This window comes from Phyllostomus discolor, chromosome 3 (genome assembly GCF_004126475.2).
Source record: "Phyllostomus discolor isolate MPI-MPIP mPhyDis1 chromosome 3, mPhyDis1.pri.v3, whole genome shotgun sequence".
Lineage (NCBI taxonomy): Eukaryota > Metazoa > Chordata > Mammalia > Chiroptera > Phyllostomidae > Phyllostomus > Phyllostomus discolor.
Window position 1 is genome coordinate 175,252,642 of NC_040905.2, and position 18,716 is coordinate 175,271,357.

At 39.8% G+C, this 18,716-nt stretch overlaps 1 protein-coding gene across 6 annotated transcripts in view; it reads left to right on the forward strand.

Annotated features, from left to right (window-relative positions):
* Positions 1–18,716, forward strand: part of LOC114493155 (transducin-like enhancer protein 4) — a 145,509-nt gene that overhangs the window by 17,683 nt on the left and 109,110 nt on the right. For all 6 annotated transcript variants that reach the window (XM_028507888.2, XM_028507895.2, XM_028507948.2 and 3 more), the window contains exon 5: positions 17,093–17,155. In XM_028507888.2, coding sequence (XP_028363689.1) covers positions 17,093–17,155 — 63 coding nt within the window. The remainder of the gene's footprint in view (positions 1–17,092; positions 17,156–18,716) is intronic.

Sequence of the window (18,716 nt, forward strand, 5' to 3'; positions counted from 1 at the left end):
AGATCTTGCTGCAAAAGAGTCCTCCTCTTTCATGTGTAGGTGAAAATGCATTGTTTGACTTTGTGTAGTCCTAATCACATTGTAATGAATAAACAAAATGGAACCTTGGGTTTTCTAAGCAGCCTGTGAGTCTACAACAGAGGGTCATTTATATTTGGATGTGTGGGCACTGATCAGTGGACCTCAGTTTTACTTGAGCTTGGGTTTACTCTGCACTTCCCCTCCCCCGGCATACTCTGTTGCACTCTGCTATGAATGTGGGTAACTATTTTAAAGGCTTTTGATTTTGTTGGGACATAGAACTGTTTTGGAGTGTGGCTTATTACCTCTAAGTATGTCTGCCTTGGTTAACCTCGAAAAATATTATAGTTCACCTAAAGTGGCCAATAAAAAGCATGGTGGTAATTCCACAGTTCCTTGCTTGAACATTTTTCTGGCTAAGTTGGAAAAGACAAAATGCTTGTTTGGGCCTCTTAATGGAGAAATTGTGTCCTCCAAAATTCCAGTGAGCTCTTCCTTTATGTAAGTTCCAGGAATGTAGAGATGACAGCTCTACTTCCTTGAAAGCCTTTTTCTTACATTCATGGGATCTAGGAGAGGCTGGGTCTTTGGCACATTTATGTACAAAAACCTTGCTTTTTAATATGGCAGCTCATTTCCAAACGCTTGCTGTGGCTGACCTAACAAGGAGGCCCATCGTTAAGAGCTGCTTTAACCAGATCTAAGGAGAGCTGATAGGATTTCCTTATAATCTAAGCAAGAACTCTTAGGATATTTTGCATTAGATTAGGGTGCATAGAGAAAAAAATTTGGTGAGCTCTTTGTTGGACTTGGATTGCGAGAGATGGCTATTCATGCCTGCTTCCCAGGTTAGATTTAATTCCACTCATTTTGATTCTCAGTTTTATAGTTTGGGGTCATGCTTTTGTCATGTTTGTTTGTTTGAGGCGTACCCACAAAATTAACTTTCTGAGTGAAAATATTTAGTTTCTCAAACTGAAATATCTAGAACTGGACCTACAGAGATTAAGATTATAACCTAAAGACTTAAACCTGAAAAAGTACTTAATCCTCAGAGGTTTTTTTGTATTCTTCCTTCGTTGAGAGAGTTACTTGGTTAAGGGCGAGTTAGTGTTGGCCACCTCAGATAGAAGGCAAAGGCTATGGTGGCTTTTAATCATTCAACAAATGCTACTTGACCTCATGTTATGTGCAAGGCGCTTTGAGAGCTAACGAGTTGTGAGAGGTAGAACACTTGCCTCTTTGGAGATTCTGATCTGTGTGTGTGTGGGGGGGGCAAGGCAGTGTAGTGATGACACTGTTGTGATGTAGACAGAAGAGGAGGAAGCCTTCCTAAGGCTCACAAGTGATTCAGGATGCTGTTAGAGAGGATAGAGGGACATTTTAGTGGGGGATTACTTAGGCAGGAGGCAAAGAAGGGGAGGGTTCCAAGTGGAAGCCACAGAATGAGGAAAATGCTGCACATATTCAGGCTGAGGTTAGCGTTTCCAGCTTGGTTGGGTGATACAGGTGAAAATGATGAAGAAGGTATGTTTGGGGTGCATTAAGGCCTTGAATAGTAGTTCTAGTACATTGGCTATTGAAGGAAAGCAAAAGGAAGGTAAACAGACAGTAGGGAAGAATCATGTCTGTTTAATTTTCAATACATGATGGAGAGGGACAGGGTTGGGCTGGTGTCATGTGGGGAAAGGAGGAACCCAGGTGACCCTAGCAGCTCATTGGATGCTGTAGGAATGCATAGGAGAAAAGCCTAAGACAGTGACCTCTACATACGGGCAGAATCATAGTACGTACCATTAATAGGTAAAGGGACCTTAGAGAGGGAAACTTGGTCTTGATTATGCGAGGGGCTGGGTGCCTAGGGAGGGGTGATAGCAGGAGGAGGGAAGGAAAGTGAGATGAGCTTCTCCATCTTCATGTCTTCATATCCTTGTGTTCCCCTCATCTCCTGGCAAATCTGTAGTCTTGCCAAGGACATCTAGGATTCTTCTGCAGCAAGACTCCATATTTGTGCCTTTATTCTATACTCAGACTACAGTGGACTTGGCTCAGCAGCCCTTTGTGGGCAGTGGTTCTAGGAACTTAAGATTTTAAGAAAGGTGTTTCACTCTTGTGTCAGGGTACGGGAGAGTGTTTCTCTTTGTTTTGCTTGATTACCGCTATCACCTTTATATAAGATATAATAGTGGGAGTTTGCAAATTATCTCTTTTTCTTTCTTTTTCCTTTTCAAGTTTTTTAACATTAAAAATAGACACATAGTCCTCTAAATTACTCATCAGTTATGGAACCTCTTTGTTCTACTCATTCTTTTCCTCTGTTTCTTTTTAACTTTTATATGATTTGGCCAAGGACAGTAGATAGGTCAGTGATTCTGTTTCCTTTGTGTTGAGAAATTTCATGTAAACATGAGGCTGCGTCTGTAATTATCCTGAGAAATCACTACTATATTTTGAAAGAAAATTCTTTTAATTGTTAATTATGTATAAGCTAAATACTGAAATGACAATGGGTGCTTTAGTCCATGTGAATTTTATGTGTGCGGTTAATTTTCTTTTTTTCTAATGTGAGGCATTTTAGACTGTATTTTAAACTTAACTCCTTTAGATGCTAGTCTTAAGCTGTTGTAGTTGAGTGAGAACAGCAGTGATAGTAAGGAAAGTTAAGTAAACATGAAATTAAAAAGGCCATAGAGTACATTTTGGTAAACCAAAATATTGCTTGGTGGCATGAAGCCACAGATCCATTCCAAAAGAAAAAAAAATGCAGAAATGTGGTTTTGCTGTCTGTCATGCAGTCTGTTTTCAACTGTCAGAAACATACGTTGCTTTATGGGGTATTTTTTTTTTTCAAGTCTGACCGCAGCTTTTAATTTCCTTCACTCCACCCACACCTCCCACCGCATGCCCATGTATCTAGCGCTAATTTATGGGCAATTTAAATGTAATGACATAATCATCAACCACCAAAAGGGTCAGCAGTTGCGGCAGAACTTTCTCATCTTCGGTGTGCTAAGTATCAGTTCTCCACTTTGGGGAACTTATAATCAGAACACAGTTATTGCCTTGTTTTTTGGGTTAAATTGAGATTTTTTTTAAAGATAGTTTTGAAGTGCTTTTTTTTTGGCTAAAATAATATATTCATTCACATTAGAGAAATTTTATAAAGCAAAAGAAATTGAAAGAATCACCCATGGTTCTACCACTCTGACCTAACTGCTGACCTAGGCAGGAGCCAAAGGCTGAGGCTGTACTGAGTCTCTGCTGGTTGTGGCAGATGGAGAAGGATGCTCCCATAACTCCTCTCAAAAATACAGGTCAAGGTTTAAAAGGTAGTATGTAAAATAAACATGGATATGCCTTTATTTCTTTTCAAAGCACAAAAGAACAGTACAGTATATAGTAAAATGAAACCTTAGATCTTTAAAGTTCATTTTGATTTACTGATAACCTGTGGTGTCTTCCACATTTTATATGGGCATCAAAATCCTAAATATTTTTTAGGATCTAAATTCAGCCAGTAACTACCTGTAATCTTGGTAAATCATTTATGTTTTCTGAGTCTCGGTTCCTCATCCATATTCATAAAACGGAGGGGATAGGACTAGATCAGTGTGTTTATAAAAAGGCTGGTTCCACGGTCTCCTAACCTGGGACCTGGGCATCAGTATTTTTTCTGAAGCTCCAGGGGTGATTCTGAAGTGTAGCTAGGTTGAGAACCAGTGAACTAGAGCAGTGCTTCTCAAACTTTAATGTGTATACAAGCCACTGGGGATCATGTTAAAATCAGATTCTGTTTCTGCAGGCCAGGATGGGGCCTGATATTCTCCATTTCTAACACCCAGGTGATGTTGATGCTGCTGGTCCACTGACCGCATTTTAAGTAGCAGGGACCCGGAAATGTCTAAAGTTGCTGTCATATCTATGTCATTTCTTATTTCCATGGTGTAGTTTACATAGTACATGGGGATCCATGTGCTGCCTGAATGAGACCCCCAATTAGCATGTCAAGATTAATACATAGTACGGTGTCTGCATAACCTCTGTTCCACCTCTGGAATAATTCAGCAAATTCAAGTAATTTTTTTGGTACCTTGCTTTAGGTACCCTGGCTGAGCTCCAGCTGGTGGCTGTTGGTTGGGCACATTGCTACAGAGAAGAGCAGGGGCACTTTCCTCGTCTCCCTCCCCTGCTCACCGAGACTCCACAGAGATGGGTACCTACCCTTTCAAATTCTGTGTCCTTTCTTCTCACCTTTCAATGGCTGCCTGCCCATATTGACTTCTAATTCTTGAGCAATATTTTAGGCAGAAAGAATCATGAAGTAGTATATTTTATTTTAATTTGGTTCTTCTTTAAGCACATTCTCTGCAGAAAATTGATTTAATGTTAAGATAAACCAAGCAAAACTCCAGTTTTGCAGTATTTTTTGTTGTGGGACACAACAAAACATCCTAAAGCTCTGTAACATCTTTCAGTCCCTTCTTAACCCCATCATTTAGGAATAAGAAAATACTGTTTATAACCATGTAGTCTTTTGTTTGTATGTTTTAGCACAGCAACAGACTGTCAGGCAGCATGATCGAGTGGGAGACCCTCTGGCTTGGGGTGTCTGCAGAACTGATTTTTAAGCCATCACCTACCCTTAAGTAGTTAAATATAACTATGCACACGTAGCTTCTGTATGTAAACCAGACAGGGAATCATGACCTACACTGTTTATTAAGGCTGTGTTAGAGACTTGTTGCCCCGAAGAAACTTACCTACCACTTATTGTAAAGGTCCAGGCAGTAAGAGGACAGTCTGCGATTTAGAAGTGCTGCTCCAGAGCAGTGCTGCTCAGAGTAGTCTGTGGACTCCGCTGTTTTTTAAAGGTGGGCGATATGGTAAGGGGCTAGTTCCAGACTATAAATTGACATACTACTTTATGGAGAATGCCTTTGTTTAAAAAATAGACAAATAAATAAATAAAACCAAAAGAATTAAAAAATCCACCTAACTGAACTAAACAATAGTGAGCTTAGTTCCAGCACAAGCCCATTATCTTCTGGCCAGTGGATAACAGTTTGGGGGTGACTACTTTTCAGTAGCACTGCTGTAAACTAGTTACTGAATCGAAAGGTTTGTTAGGGTTGTTTTTATAAATTAGGAGTAGACTGAAATTGAAGTTCATAAAATAAAGGAAAATGTAATCCCTAAAAGAGAAGGTAAGTTCAGAGATAAGGTAGTTAGGTTAAGGGTAAGATTAAGTTCAGCGTGGTGGGGTCATGTGCAAAATAGTAGGTTATGTCAAGGCAGTTGACACATTCATAAGTAGGAAGCTGTAAGAGACTATGCAGTTTGCTTTGGTTAATGCAGAACTTGTTTAAATTCTTTCGAGCACTTCTGAATTCCAAATAGCTTGTCTTACGGAGAATTTTTGTTTTTCATTTCTCTTGTCTTCTTGATGGAAAGCATGTATTTCTATAACTCGTATAACTGTTATTCTGTAGTCTTCAATTGTAAGAGGCTTTGAAATTAAGCTTGATTTTTCCCTCCAGTTCTTTTCCTCTACCCCCAACCTTCTGTTCTTTACTTTTATTACTATATATAAAATTTACTGCATCCAGGGCAAGAATCTGTTTACCAAGAAAAGAGGAAGAGAAGTCCTTTGCCAGTAGCAAAACATAAATACTGAGAATGTCTTTTCTGGGTCACAGTTCAAGAAAGTAGGAAATAGCAAATTTTCTGGGCCTGGGCCTGTGACCTCACTTCTCTTTACAATCGATTGGGAGGCACTGTCCTACTATCTGTCCCCTGTTATTACTGTGTCAGTGAGCCTGCTCCCCTTCTGACACACCAGGGAGGGATGTGTTAATTGAGAGACAAGAAGATCCCTAAGCTTGAATTGGTGTCCAACAATACAGCTACTCACTTTGTAGCACTGTGTAATCTCAGTCCTGTTTTAGAAAAGAACTACTTAACCTTAAAAGATTGTATTCACAAGTCTACCCTCCTAACTATTTCTGCCAGCTAGGCATGGGGCAGCTGCTGTTCTTCCCATTTCATGGTTGTAGGAATGGAGTCCAAAATCACTTAGGGGTTTGTTTAGAGTCATGGTTCGGCTGGATTAGTAATTAGAGTCAATCTGGGACTTGAGACTGCACAGTTGTATCATTCACAGCATGTGGTGTGCTTTCCACAATGTTTTATCACTTGAATCTGGGTTTTGCCCTTGCCTCTCCATAACTACCCAGAAACAGACCTTGAAACCAGCCAAGTGATTTCCTGTTTGAATGAATGGTAGCACCATATCCAGACTTTACATGTTGGAATCATGGACTTCTTACTTTCATTGTCCAAATCTAGTAGAGTTCAGTGTGCTGCTAATTCTCCATGTCCAGTGTGTCTCCTTTCCTTGCGCTCACCATCGTTCCATCAGACTCTTCTTATGCCTGGACTCCTGTGCTGGTCTGGCTAATCGCTGCATCTGCAGCCTTTGCTCTCTCTGCACCCTTATCTGCACTTAAGGAGCTCAGGGTACACTTCTCTATCTGTTGATATTGGGCTATTCTTTAGGGGGCCCTCTTATTCCTGGAGATCCAGCCAATATTCCCAGTATGCCTCTATGTTCTCCTTTCCTTTTACCCTTTACATAGGTGATCTTGTCCATGTTGCTTAGTAGATGGATCCACAAATTTTTTCTTCTGTAGCCCAGATTTCTCCTCTGAGACCATTACATGTAACTGAGAATTCACAGGTACTGAAACTCAACATGTCCTAAAAAGACATCTTCCACAAGCCCGTGCTTGGTCCAGTGATCTTTATCTCAGCAAATGCCAGCTGCATCCACCCAATTGCTCAAGCCAGAAGTCCAGGGGAAGGTGCTGATTGCTTTTCTCTCTCATGTTAGCCGCGCCCAGGTCATCCTCTGGCCCCTTGGAATTTACTCCCAGTTACTCCCACATGTGTGTACGTCTCTCCCACTGCCTGATCATGGTGAATTTACTTAACCACTTAACTCTTCCTTGGCTTTATCTGTAAAATGGGAAGAAGTAATCCTGTTAAAATTGTTCAGAGTTTAAATGAAATGTTTAGCATAGAGGAAGCCCTCCATGAATTGTAGGATGGTGGTGGTGACACGGTGACAGCTATGATGACTGGCACCCTGAGCCACCATATTTAAAATGACTCTGACTGTGAGTAATACAGTCACCTCCTAACTGGACTAACCCAGGTGGAGATAATGCTGGCACACCAGGCACTTCTGCATCTGCTTCTTCAGCCTTATTTTATGCCACCCCCGTTCCCTTTCACTTGTCCCACTTGTTCATTATGAATGTCCCTCACTGTTTGGATCATTTTTGCCCTTTTGCCCTGTCCTTCTCTTTGTCCAGCAGGCTCACTTCACCATCAGTTAGTCTGGGAAACAGGGTCCCCTGTTAAGATTTAAAAATACCCTACATTTTAAAAAATGTCTGTCTCATTTGCTAGATTATGAGCTCTATAAATCTTGTTCACCTACTCTTTCTCGAACCGTAATGCTGTGCCTGACAGTATTGTAGACAATTATTGAAAACTGGAATTGATACGGATTACATATTGCTTTGGAGAGAGTGCAATATTAACTTTAGCCAGAAGGGGTTTCTGCCAGCCTCACTTATGCATTTCTAGGGCTCCTCTGTGTACTACCTAGGTACCACATGGTGTCTGTTACTATGCTCATTTCCATTTGCTCTTCTGGTGTACTAGATTATAAATGCTTCAAGGACCCGGATCAATTGGGCATTCAATCCTGTTTGTACCATAGCTGCTAGCTTAGGGTAGGAGTGAATGAATGAGCCGATATCTGAAAGCATCTTGTTGAATTTCCTAAGTCTGTGACTCTATGGGAATTCATATTGTTTCTATTCTGAAATTATCTTTCATTCTCCATCTTTCCTCTTGTGGTATGTTTTGTGGTTATAAATCTCCTCTGTCCTTCCACAGCCACTCAAATATAATCAGTGGCGAGAAAGGGGAGGGGGTGGAGGGCAGAAATGTACTGGAGTGTCTTAACCTCCTGTCTGGTATTTATCATAGCTTTCCTAGGAATTGTCCTTGATAGGTCTTTGCTGCCTTCCAAATAAAGTTCAAGCTCTTGAGTGTGGCATTCAAGACCTTCCACAGTCTGACCCCAGTGAACCCTTTCTGTCCTTATTTTTCACTTAGTTTTTATTGCATGCATCCTGTGCTCTGGCTTAATGGTTTTCAATCCTGCCTGTACATTAGAATCACCCGGGGAGTTTTAAAATAAAATACTGACAGGTGGGCTGTACCCTCTGAGAGTGTGAGTTCATTGGTCTGGGATGAGGCCTGGGCGTTGGTGTTTGTGAAAGATTTCACTTGTAATGCTAGTGTAAAGCCAGGGCTGGAAACCACTGACTAACTCAATGTTTCCCACGTAATATAATCTCCTTTAAAGAGCTTTGAGAAGAAAGAGTTTTATAGTCAAAGAGGTTTGATTAGGACTGCATTTTATGTGCTCCTTTTCAAAGATTTATAACTAACATTATCAAATGAGAGGCTCTGAGATGTCCAACAAGAAAGAAACCTGTTTTACTTTGTTTAAGCTCTGTGATCTGATCAGGGATCAGCTCTTAATGTATATGTAATACTTGTTAATGATATCTGCACAACTTGGTGTGGAACCTGCTTTGGGAGATACCTCGTCCAGCCACCTCTCAGCTTTTAAGTTACTTTTTAATTTGTCCTTTCTTGATGTTATCTAAACCATACCACCACCACCCCTGCCCTAGGCTTTTCTCTTAGACCCGTAATTTTATCTTCTTAGCATTTTTCAGTATTAGAAATTCCAATTTATATACTTAATTTGTTTGCTTCTGTCTTTCACCCTGATGATGTGAACTCCATGACCGCAGGAACTTGTCTTGTTCACCCCAGTGTCCTCATTCATCCCCTAAAATCGGCCTGATAAATAGTAGGTGCTTGATAAATATTTGAACGGGCAGAAAGCAATACCTTCATGGTTTTGGCTTTTACCTAATATACATGTGTTTAAATATTTTGAACTGCTTGCACAATTAAAAGCCTGAAATACATTTTAAAAATAACTAGGAATACAGGAGCAAAAATAGGTGACAATAGTTCTCTATACCTTTAATTTTCTCAACCTGCTTCATAAAGTATTAGGAGAAGAAAATAAGCAAAAGTAGATGTGAGCCTGATTCATAAGAAATACTGTTATTATTTTTTATTATAGAGAGTTCTCAGTTTGTGGTATGGGACTTTTTTCCTCTTAAATTCTTAACTAGTGTACAGGGGTCACACCTTTGTGAGTCATTAAAAGAATTTGGGTGCGGATTCAGTGAGCAGTAGTGGATTTTTGTGTGGGACATCCTGTACCAATGATAACAAAAAAAAACAAAATGATAAAAACAGGCAAGGAATTAGTAGGTTCTAAGTAAAAACTTCTAACTAGTAGAACCCTTCTACAGTGAGAATATTCAGACAGGTTTCAGGGACAGTGGGGAGGGGCACTGTGGATAGGAGTCCATACCTGGGACCCCACCCATCTGGGGCTGTAGCGTTCTCAGACCTTGTTTGTGAGGAATTCCCACAGCATGTTCTCCCTAGGAGTTCTCACACAACAACTGTGTCCCTGGCTCCCCAAGTCCATCTCTGACTGTCCAGGTGTTCAGTGGGGTTGATAATGTGCAAGCTAGTCCACTTGTGTAGTGGTGTATGTAATTCCTATAACCCACTGCACCTCAGACTATCAGAACCCACTCTTAGTTCTTGTGACACCACAGATGCAGGTGCATGGCTAGGGCCTCTCCTTAGGCTGTTGGGATCATCCCGCTGGTTCACTGTGGAGATACCACTGTGGAGACTGACTGTGACTCAGTACACAAGGTGCCTGTCCAGTGCGACTTCTTTACTGTTACCCCAATTCCAGTGGGTCAGGTGATGGCAGTCTCTTGTGCGTAATCTCAGGAAGGAGGTTAAGCGGCTTCTCTTTCATATATCTAAAATAGTCCTTTAAAACATGTCCTGCAAAGTTCTCAGGATGGAAGCTTTAATCATTTACTTATCAGTGAGGAATTGTGCTGAGTGAATGTGCATTTTTTTTTGGCAGTTCTCTGTGATTACTTCTATTTTTGAGTAGTTTGCCATCCTAAATGCCAGAAAGGATGTGTGTTGGGAAGGTAAATAAACCAAATCAGACTCTAAGCAGGTTTTGCTGTAATAATTCCTAATTTCGGCAAGCTTGCAAAGATTTCTGGAGATTCTAAGCACCTAACACAAGCTGCAGTTTTTTCTCTTAATTCAACAAATGTTTTTGAGTGTCTTTCACATACTAGGCACTGAGGCTGTAGACAAAGATATCTCTGCCTTCATTGAGCCTGCATTCTTTGGAACCTTAGTTCTCATGGTGTCTTCTGGACCCACAGCATCATGTTACCTTGGACTTTGTTAGGGGTATAGACTCTCAGACTTCACTCCAGGCTGGATTTGAACATGATTCCCATGTGATTAGTATACACATTAAAGTTTGAGAAGTACATGAGAAGTTCATGAAAATAAAACATGTCAGCTAATTTCAGAGGATTATAAGAAATGCCGTGAGGAAAAGACTTAATCGGGCAGAGGGAGTGGAGTCGTAGAGGAGGGGCAGTGAAAATGTCTGAGGAGGTAGGTGTCCTGTGGGTGGAGACTGCAGTGATGCAGAGAGAAAGGCCATGGGAAGATCTGGGGACCTCCTTCATCTTTGCCATGCTTTGTTCATTCCTATCTTTCCTGATGCTGGGGTCAGACCTTTGCTTGTCCTCCTTTGTGCTTTGGCCAGGCCGGTGTCTATGGATTCACTTGTCTGCTCTGCCTATTTGGTAGTGGAAGTATTTGGCGGAGCAGTAGAAGTGCAGACAGCAGAAGAGCGAACCTGTTTTAATAAGAGCTGGCTATTGAACAAAGCAAGAACACAATCTAACGGGATGGATGGAAGGGTATCTTGGCAGTTATGGCTTCAAAGAGTTGAAACTTTATATAATTGGGAAGAGGCTAGAATAGAAAGGACAAGAGGAAAGGAGGTGTTGAGGAGTGTGTATACTGATGAAGCTTTGTTGAAAAATGGAGATAATTTTTAAAAAAGTATTTAGCCTAAGCTATGAAAACAGTAAGAAATATAGCATGGCTCTCAATGTGTGAAAGGTGAGTTGTTGTTTTTCTGGTGATAAGTATCCATGATGAGAACTTGGTATGAAGTTAGTGATTTTGTTTTTCTTTTTGGTTTTATTCCAGTATCCAAAGTTCTTTTGTCTTTTAGGTAATTCTCACACATACATTTTAATCACATAGATCATGTTGGGGAAAAACATTGTGAATGATCTTCACCTACGGTGGGCACAAAGAATATTTGTCCCCTCTGTTAATAGCTGACTATCAAAATGCTTGATTGTGAATCAACACTCAAAGGCTGCTGTACATTTAAGACAGTAGGACAAAGAGTGGGAGGAGGGAAGAGATAGAGTGGGGGAGGTAGGTAGGTAGGTAGAGGTTCAGATTCAGTTTCAGAGAGGAAGGAGAGGGGAAGAGAAATAAAAAAGTAGCTGGTGGGGTTTGCTGGCACAGGAGTGCTGAGTAGACAGGTGTTTGCCAACTTGGGTGTGGGTGTTGAGTACTCCGAGTAATCAGGGTCTGTGACCAGCCCTACCTTGTTCCATGAAGGCTGAATTTAAGCTCATGAAGAAAGACATTTTTCCCCTATTCCTGACACCCTGCTTTCCCCTCCCATCTTTTTTCCATTTTCCCTGTCCTGCCCCTCTGGTGGAGCTGAGCATAACCAAGATTGCATTGGCTACAGTGTTTTTCAGACCTGACAACTGAAATGGTTTGACCTTGTAGAAGTAATTGGACGTAAGGCACAATGGTCATTATTCTCAGCCTTGATAATGTGTCAGTCAGTCTTAATATTTGGAGTAGTGTTTAAACAATAACCAGAGCCTGGTAGATGGAGGTATGATAATAGGCAAATATCTGGGATTTCCCTTAAAGATCTTTTAAAAAGCTTTAAGAGGTGAGAGACGGGTGCTGTTTTCTGACCATTGCAAAAACGCTTCAAGTAAAATACCACCTTGCCTTTGAGGACAGATTGGAATAGTTTCATGAAGTGGAGGTGTACTGTCATACTCTCCAGGAAAGATGTCCTGCGTATTCCTACTTCCTGTAGCACCCATATCTTGTTAGGGCAGACAGATGGAGCACTTTGGTGTGTGCACTGCATACTTATTAGCACACGGGAAAATAGCATAAACCTGAGTTCAAAGCACAGAGCAGGCTGACATTGCTTGAAGGTATTAACATCAGTAGAATCATTGCTTTAGTTACACTCCTGGAGTAAAGGGCAAACAAATGGTTGAACATTGGTGCTTTCAGTTCCAATCGAGTACTCCTTAGGCAGTACCTCTTTCTCCCTGGACGAAGTGGGATGATGAGAGCTTTTACGACATGTTGATACTTTGTGTAAAAAAAAAAAAAAAGAAGTCTTGGTAGTTGGAACCACTCCTTTGGGAGATAAAAACAAGATAAAAACTGAGTTGTCTGGGTAGAGAATTAGTACTACTTGAATACTTCTGTTATGTTTAGTGTGAATTTTAACTAAGTTGGGAAGAATTTCTTCTCATTAGTCCTCTGAATTTTTAAATCTAGGGGCAGGTAAGATCAGTTTCAGACCTTACAGTGTTTCTCAGAAAATTTGGAGTAGATAGATGAACAAATCAAGATAATTTATTTTCTGATTGAGTTAAAATAACAGTCTTGGTTCTGCGGTGGTACAAGGAGGATAAAAGAGTTGCAAGATTTATTGGCACTTAACTCCACAAAAGATTTCAGACAGAATTAGAAGGAATTTTTCTTCACTTTTTAAAAAGTGTCTATATATAGTGGGTATTATGTTCTTGATAAACACATAATAAAATAGAGTCATTTTTGAAATGAAGTTTTGGCAGAGAAACCACCGTAGAAAACAAATTAATTGTGAAATGTTATTCAAGAATGTTTTTCTGAAACTAGTATTTTGGGTTTATTTTGTTATTGTTCTTTTTCTGTTTATTTTTTTTTTTCTGTTTGGCTGCTGAAATGGTTTTCTAATAATGTTTTGTTATTCTGTTTCATTTCAATAATACTCTAATAATGTTCTTCCTATTTCAATGAGAGGCTAAACATTCTCAAACATTTTTTAAAGTGTTCACTTTTGACACATCTAAAATAAAGTCACCTGTATTTTCTCTCAGGTTTATTATGTGGTTAAAATAAAATTTGTTTAGTTTTTTTAAAGGAAATTATATTGGCAGAAATCCAAATGAAATTTAGATTTATTGTACTAGAACTATTTGAGAGGTTGTAATTCGATTTAGGTGTAGGCTTAACTAGTGTTTTGTCTTACTTAAATGACTAAAGTAATTTGTTGTAAGTGATAAAGTAAGTTTTTGATAGTGTACTTTAGTGTTTGTTGCTTTTTAATCTAGTGATTGAATGGTGGCATTCTTGTCAATGCATGGCCTTGCTTCTCCATGATGCAAGGTCGTTAATGCATTTCTGTTGGTTCTTGAGTTGGGGTGTGAAGAAAAAAAGGATAAAAGGTTCTTCTCAGTGTGTTTGTGTTTCATTACTGATGCTTCTAGTCCACTGGCTTCCCCGCTCTGGAGTTAGCTTGTCAGCTTTCACGGGCCGGGTGTTAAATGCATAGGTAAGGAATTTTCATAGAATGCCTTTTATAGTTAATGTTTTGTTAAAATATTTTGCTCAAATGGGTCATTTTTAAATTGGGGTAGTTATTTTCATTGGTTCTTTTTATTTTTAGTGAAGGGGTGGCATAAAGGTGGGAATTACAGAAGGGTGAAATATAGAATGGTAGTGAGTCGAGGGTGGGAAAATATGTATACCTTTTTTAAATGAATATTTTGATGGATAGAGGAAGACATAATAGAAGTGTCAAAAATTGTTAATGTGTTTGACAAACTGTGGCTGCAAAAAACAATCTTTTTGCTATATTTTGACATGAACAATTGTTCTTTTATTGGGGCCATTAATGCTATTTTGGTATATAATGGGCAACCGAAGACAATACTTAGCAGTGTCAGTGTCCATAAAGCATCGAATACTATGATACCATCCAGTATCCCTAACAGTAGTATTTCAGAATCTCTGCCTGTTTAAACGGCGATCTGTGAATGTACTTGCTCAGGGATGCATGAGCCACATCACCTATAAATTTGATTGGAAGCTACAGCGCTGGCATAGGCTGATGGATAGCAGATTAGAGCCCTGATTAACCATGTGATTCGAAGACTGGGAATATATTGTCTAAGCAAGATTCATCAGACACAATCAGAATTTCAAGTGGTCAGATGAAATTCAAATGTGTATTGTGGCTTTTCCTCCCCTAGTGCTCTTTCTTCTAGGTTGCCTGTTTTCCCCTTTTTCCCCAAAGCTGAAAAATACTTCTTTGATGAATTTGCTCCTTACCCTAAAGCTGTCTGTCTGTTATTCATCAGAAAGCAGGTCGCAGTTCAGTGAGCAGAAGAAAAGATTTTAATAGAAGCTATGCCAAGGGCTGTAATGCATCATTTTAGGGCCCTAATTACATTACAATGACAAATATCAATGGTGACAACAGCAATAACCTACATCCTTTAATGGCTGTGCTGGAAAAGGAGTTTGGGCCTCACGCCATTAGATTAGACTCAGTTTCAAAACATAGGCCATTAGAAGTGTGTGTCCACAGTATTATTGGCTGATCACTGAAGCCCAGTGGAAAGGCCTGTAAATAAATGATGCCTCCCAAAAGCTGGGTCCTATGGGACAAAAGAAGCAAAATTAGATGACCATGAAAGCAGGGGTGTTTCCGAGGCAACTTTAGCTTTCAAAGTGAGGAATGACCGGCTTAATTTTATGAAATCACACACACATCCCACCCCCCTGCTGCCAATTAGCCTGACCATGAAAATCCATTGGCATGACAACTTAAAGAAATTAAGAAGTCTTTTAAACAAAAGGAGGCCTTTAAAGAAAATGTTTGGAAGGCACCCTCCTCCCTTTTCTGTTATGTATGTGTGTTAATATACATGAATCGATAAAATAACTTTTCTGCATTTATTTTTAAAGAACTGGAGTTTTTTTTATAGTTGTCAGACTTAAAATAGCCTAGGTCCAAAGTTAAAGGAGCCAAATAAATATCTCTTGGTCTTTATTTTGCCAACTGAGTAAGTTTCCTCAAGAGTAGTTTTTATTGCCTAGATTATGCAGGCAAACTAAAAAACTCAGTTTTCTTATGTGCCCACACATTTTTCAACCGTTCTAGCAAGGGACTATTTTATTTATGTAAACAACATAATGAGGAAAATATGCTTGGCAGATGGTTCTAAGCATTAGAATCATCAGTTTGGTCTGCCCCAAAGTGTCTCATTATCTTTTCTTCTCTCCCCCCACCTCTCCCTACAAAAAGCTTAACAACCAAATGCCTTTGAGATGCCGTGCTTTTAGACTGGCGAATGCCCGTCTGTTTTCTCAGCTCACACTGGAATTTCACCCCATAACCACTGTGGTATGTGTTCATCCAGGTTGGAGAGTGATTCGGTGATTCCCATTGCAGCTTTTCATGGTGGTTTAAGCATTCTTAAAGGAGAGCTAAATGCTCCATGGGGCCAGTGCCGTAAATTAAATCAGGTCAGCACAGTTGGGTCCTTACTCACTTCTGCTTGTTGGTGCTGGGTTTTTGTCCATCCTGTTAGGAATGCAGAACTGGAATGGGAAGCTTGGGTTTTGAAACTTTATGGTAAATTTGTGTTTACTCTTGCCTGGCAAAGTTTTTAAGGTGCATTTAAAAGATTGCTTAGCTGTGAAGTCAAAAGGATTGCTGATGAAAGAAGGAAACCTAGGTTGCACAAGCAGAGTGTCGCTGTCATTCTGGTAATGACTTTGTAAGAAAAAAGAGCATTTTGTCCTCTTACAAAATGAGGAACTGACCCTGATGGAATTTATTTTAAGAGTGTATCAAGAATAGTAATTGCTTTGTTTTGTGTCTCTCAACACTCCTCTTCTTTTGCCCACCCTATCATTAAAATATAAGCTTTTCCATATGTATGTGTATTAAAAAAAAAGTGTTCACATGTCACATGCCAAAGTCTATAGGGAGCCATTTGATAATACGAATTATAATGACCACTGGTGAAGCTTTGGGTCACGTTTTAAAGAAAACATAGTGGTGACCTCCCTTTCTTCCTCCCCTTCCTCTTTGCCTCCCTCCCATCCCTCTTTGCACCTTACTCTAGCATCCTATTGGTGTAAATTTTTATACTTACAAAAATTATTAGGGAAAAATTTGTTATCTGACATTATTGGGACTTTTACAGAAACATAGTACAATGCTGATTGATATTCCCAAGGTTAGTCTTCATATACACACATATTGCTTGCTGCTAAGTATAGGAAGATTTTAGTGTGTTCTAAGCCTCTTCACACAGAAAATCTTGGTGAATACACTTGGAAGTTTTTATGGTTGAAGAACATGTACCATTCTTCAACAATTAATTACTAAGGATCTGAATTAATGAACTTTTGGGGGTTGGCTAGGTACTGTTCTTTTGGGAGGTTGGGGACTTGATTATAAAATTCCATTGAGTAATAATTGAAGAAGCTGGGATATAGGGAAGAATGTATATTTACTATTTAAATTCTGAAAATTCAGGGTTTTATGAGAAAAATCGTATTAGAATGAATAAGGATCCTGTTGGAGGCTTTTGAAAATTGATTTCCATTTATGAAAATTAAATTCCATTTTATGTTGTCCTGGTTCTTGAAGGTTGACTTTTTAAGATGAATTCTGGTTAATAAATTGTGCTATTAATGTGGCACTGTTGTCACTGCCTCCCTTTAATGGGCTTGCTGATGAGTTTTCCTCTTCCGTATGAAATATACCAGCCAGAATATAAAGTGTGTTTTAATATCATCCTGTTAATATTTTGGGAATTTGTAACCAGCTGACGGTTCTCTTTATTGCTTTCCTTTCTTTTTTTTTGTTTTGGTTTTTTTGCAGGCAGAGATTGTCAAGAGGCTGAACGCTATCTGTGCACAAGTCATTCCTTTCCTGTCCCAAGAGGTAAGGCAGTCGGTTTCAGGCACTGGGCTAAAAGGTGCCATTTCAGTGGTTTTGCAGAATAGGGATTGTGGGACTGATGCTTTGGCCTTGTCAGTCTCTTGGTGTTTGTATTGCACATTTTTAAGATGTAATGTTTATATTCCAACTTCTACACCTTATTAATGTTCAGTGGAATATAGTTGTGTTTATATAATGAAATACTTTCTAATGTGCAAAGGAAAATTCAGTTAAAATATTTAGCTGTCATTGGACAATGTAGTGTTGCTCAGAATTATGACTGTTTGCCTTAATGGCATCTAATAGGGTAGACTGAAAAATTGCACAGAGGACAAAAGTTTGTGCTACATTTGTGTCACTGGGCAGTAGGAGTTGGCAGAAAACTTACCAAATAAAAAGTACTTTATATAGTAAACAAACTAATGTGACTTTGGCTAGCAGATCTTAAAAAGTTACTTATTATTACTTGATGAAGTCTTTATATTGCCTGTGTATTTGAGAAAAGATATGCAAGACAGAATCAGTGAATTAACTGCTCTGAGTGCTCCGGACTTCCTTCATCGCCAAGACCAGCATGCGGCTCCCATGCCCTCGCGCACCTCCTCTGGCAGTGCATGCTGTCTGCAAATGCACACACATTGGAATGAGGAGGTGCATTCCTAGTGCGTGGTGGCTTCCGTGTGGCTTTTTTTTTTTTTAATTTTTGTTTGCTTACTTGCTTTTGGCAGTTGCAAAGTTTAGGTTAAATGTGCTAGAAAGGGATAATTTTTGCTTCCAGAGTACGGAATCCTTCATTGCTCAGGGAAGATCAGCTGTGAGAAGAAAGACGCTAACTAAAGAAATATCTGCATATTTTGCAGCCAAAGTGCTATGTGTTGTGGAATAGAAGGCACTGAGGCACTGTCCTTCTACCCTTCAGTTCTTTTTTGTTGCACCGCTGCTTTTCTGGAGAGCGGTTCTCACCTGCCTACCAGTGGGCAGTGCAGCTGGTATTTGTGCATGCATGTATGTTAAAGAGATGTGGCGTCCTCTGTGACTTCTCATTTGGTCTGAACTGGGTTATACCTCAGGAACCATGGGTACCTTTCATTGGATATATATACACCCCCATCAGGGAGCTCATGTCACCAACCCTGGACCTGAGTTAAAATCCTGAATTCAAATGCTATTCTGGATTGCAAACAATAAAGGATGTATTATCTTTCTCTCCCTTTAGCTGTTACCACAAAACCACCACCCACTATATTCCCATTTACCTATTTCCACTCAGAATTTGCTTGTGACTAGGTTAGCTGGAAAGGCGAAGGAGAGTCAAGGGGCCTGATTGCATTTCTTTAGGAAGGCCTGGGTGCCCTTTGCTCATCACTCCACATCAGTGTGTGCTTCTTCTTACTTGAAGCAGTGCTGCTTTATGGAGGTGGAGAATGGGAAGAATGGGTGACCCATAGAGCTGTAACCAGGCTGAGGGGTCACAGCCAAGGCAGAAGGAAAAGTATGAATTATTCCTTGGGTAGCATTAGGCCTCTGCAGGCACAGACCTCTTATATGTAATCATCTAACAGCT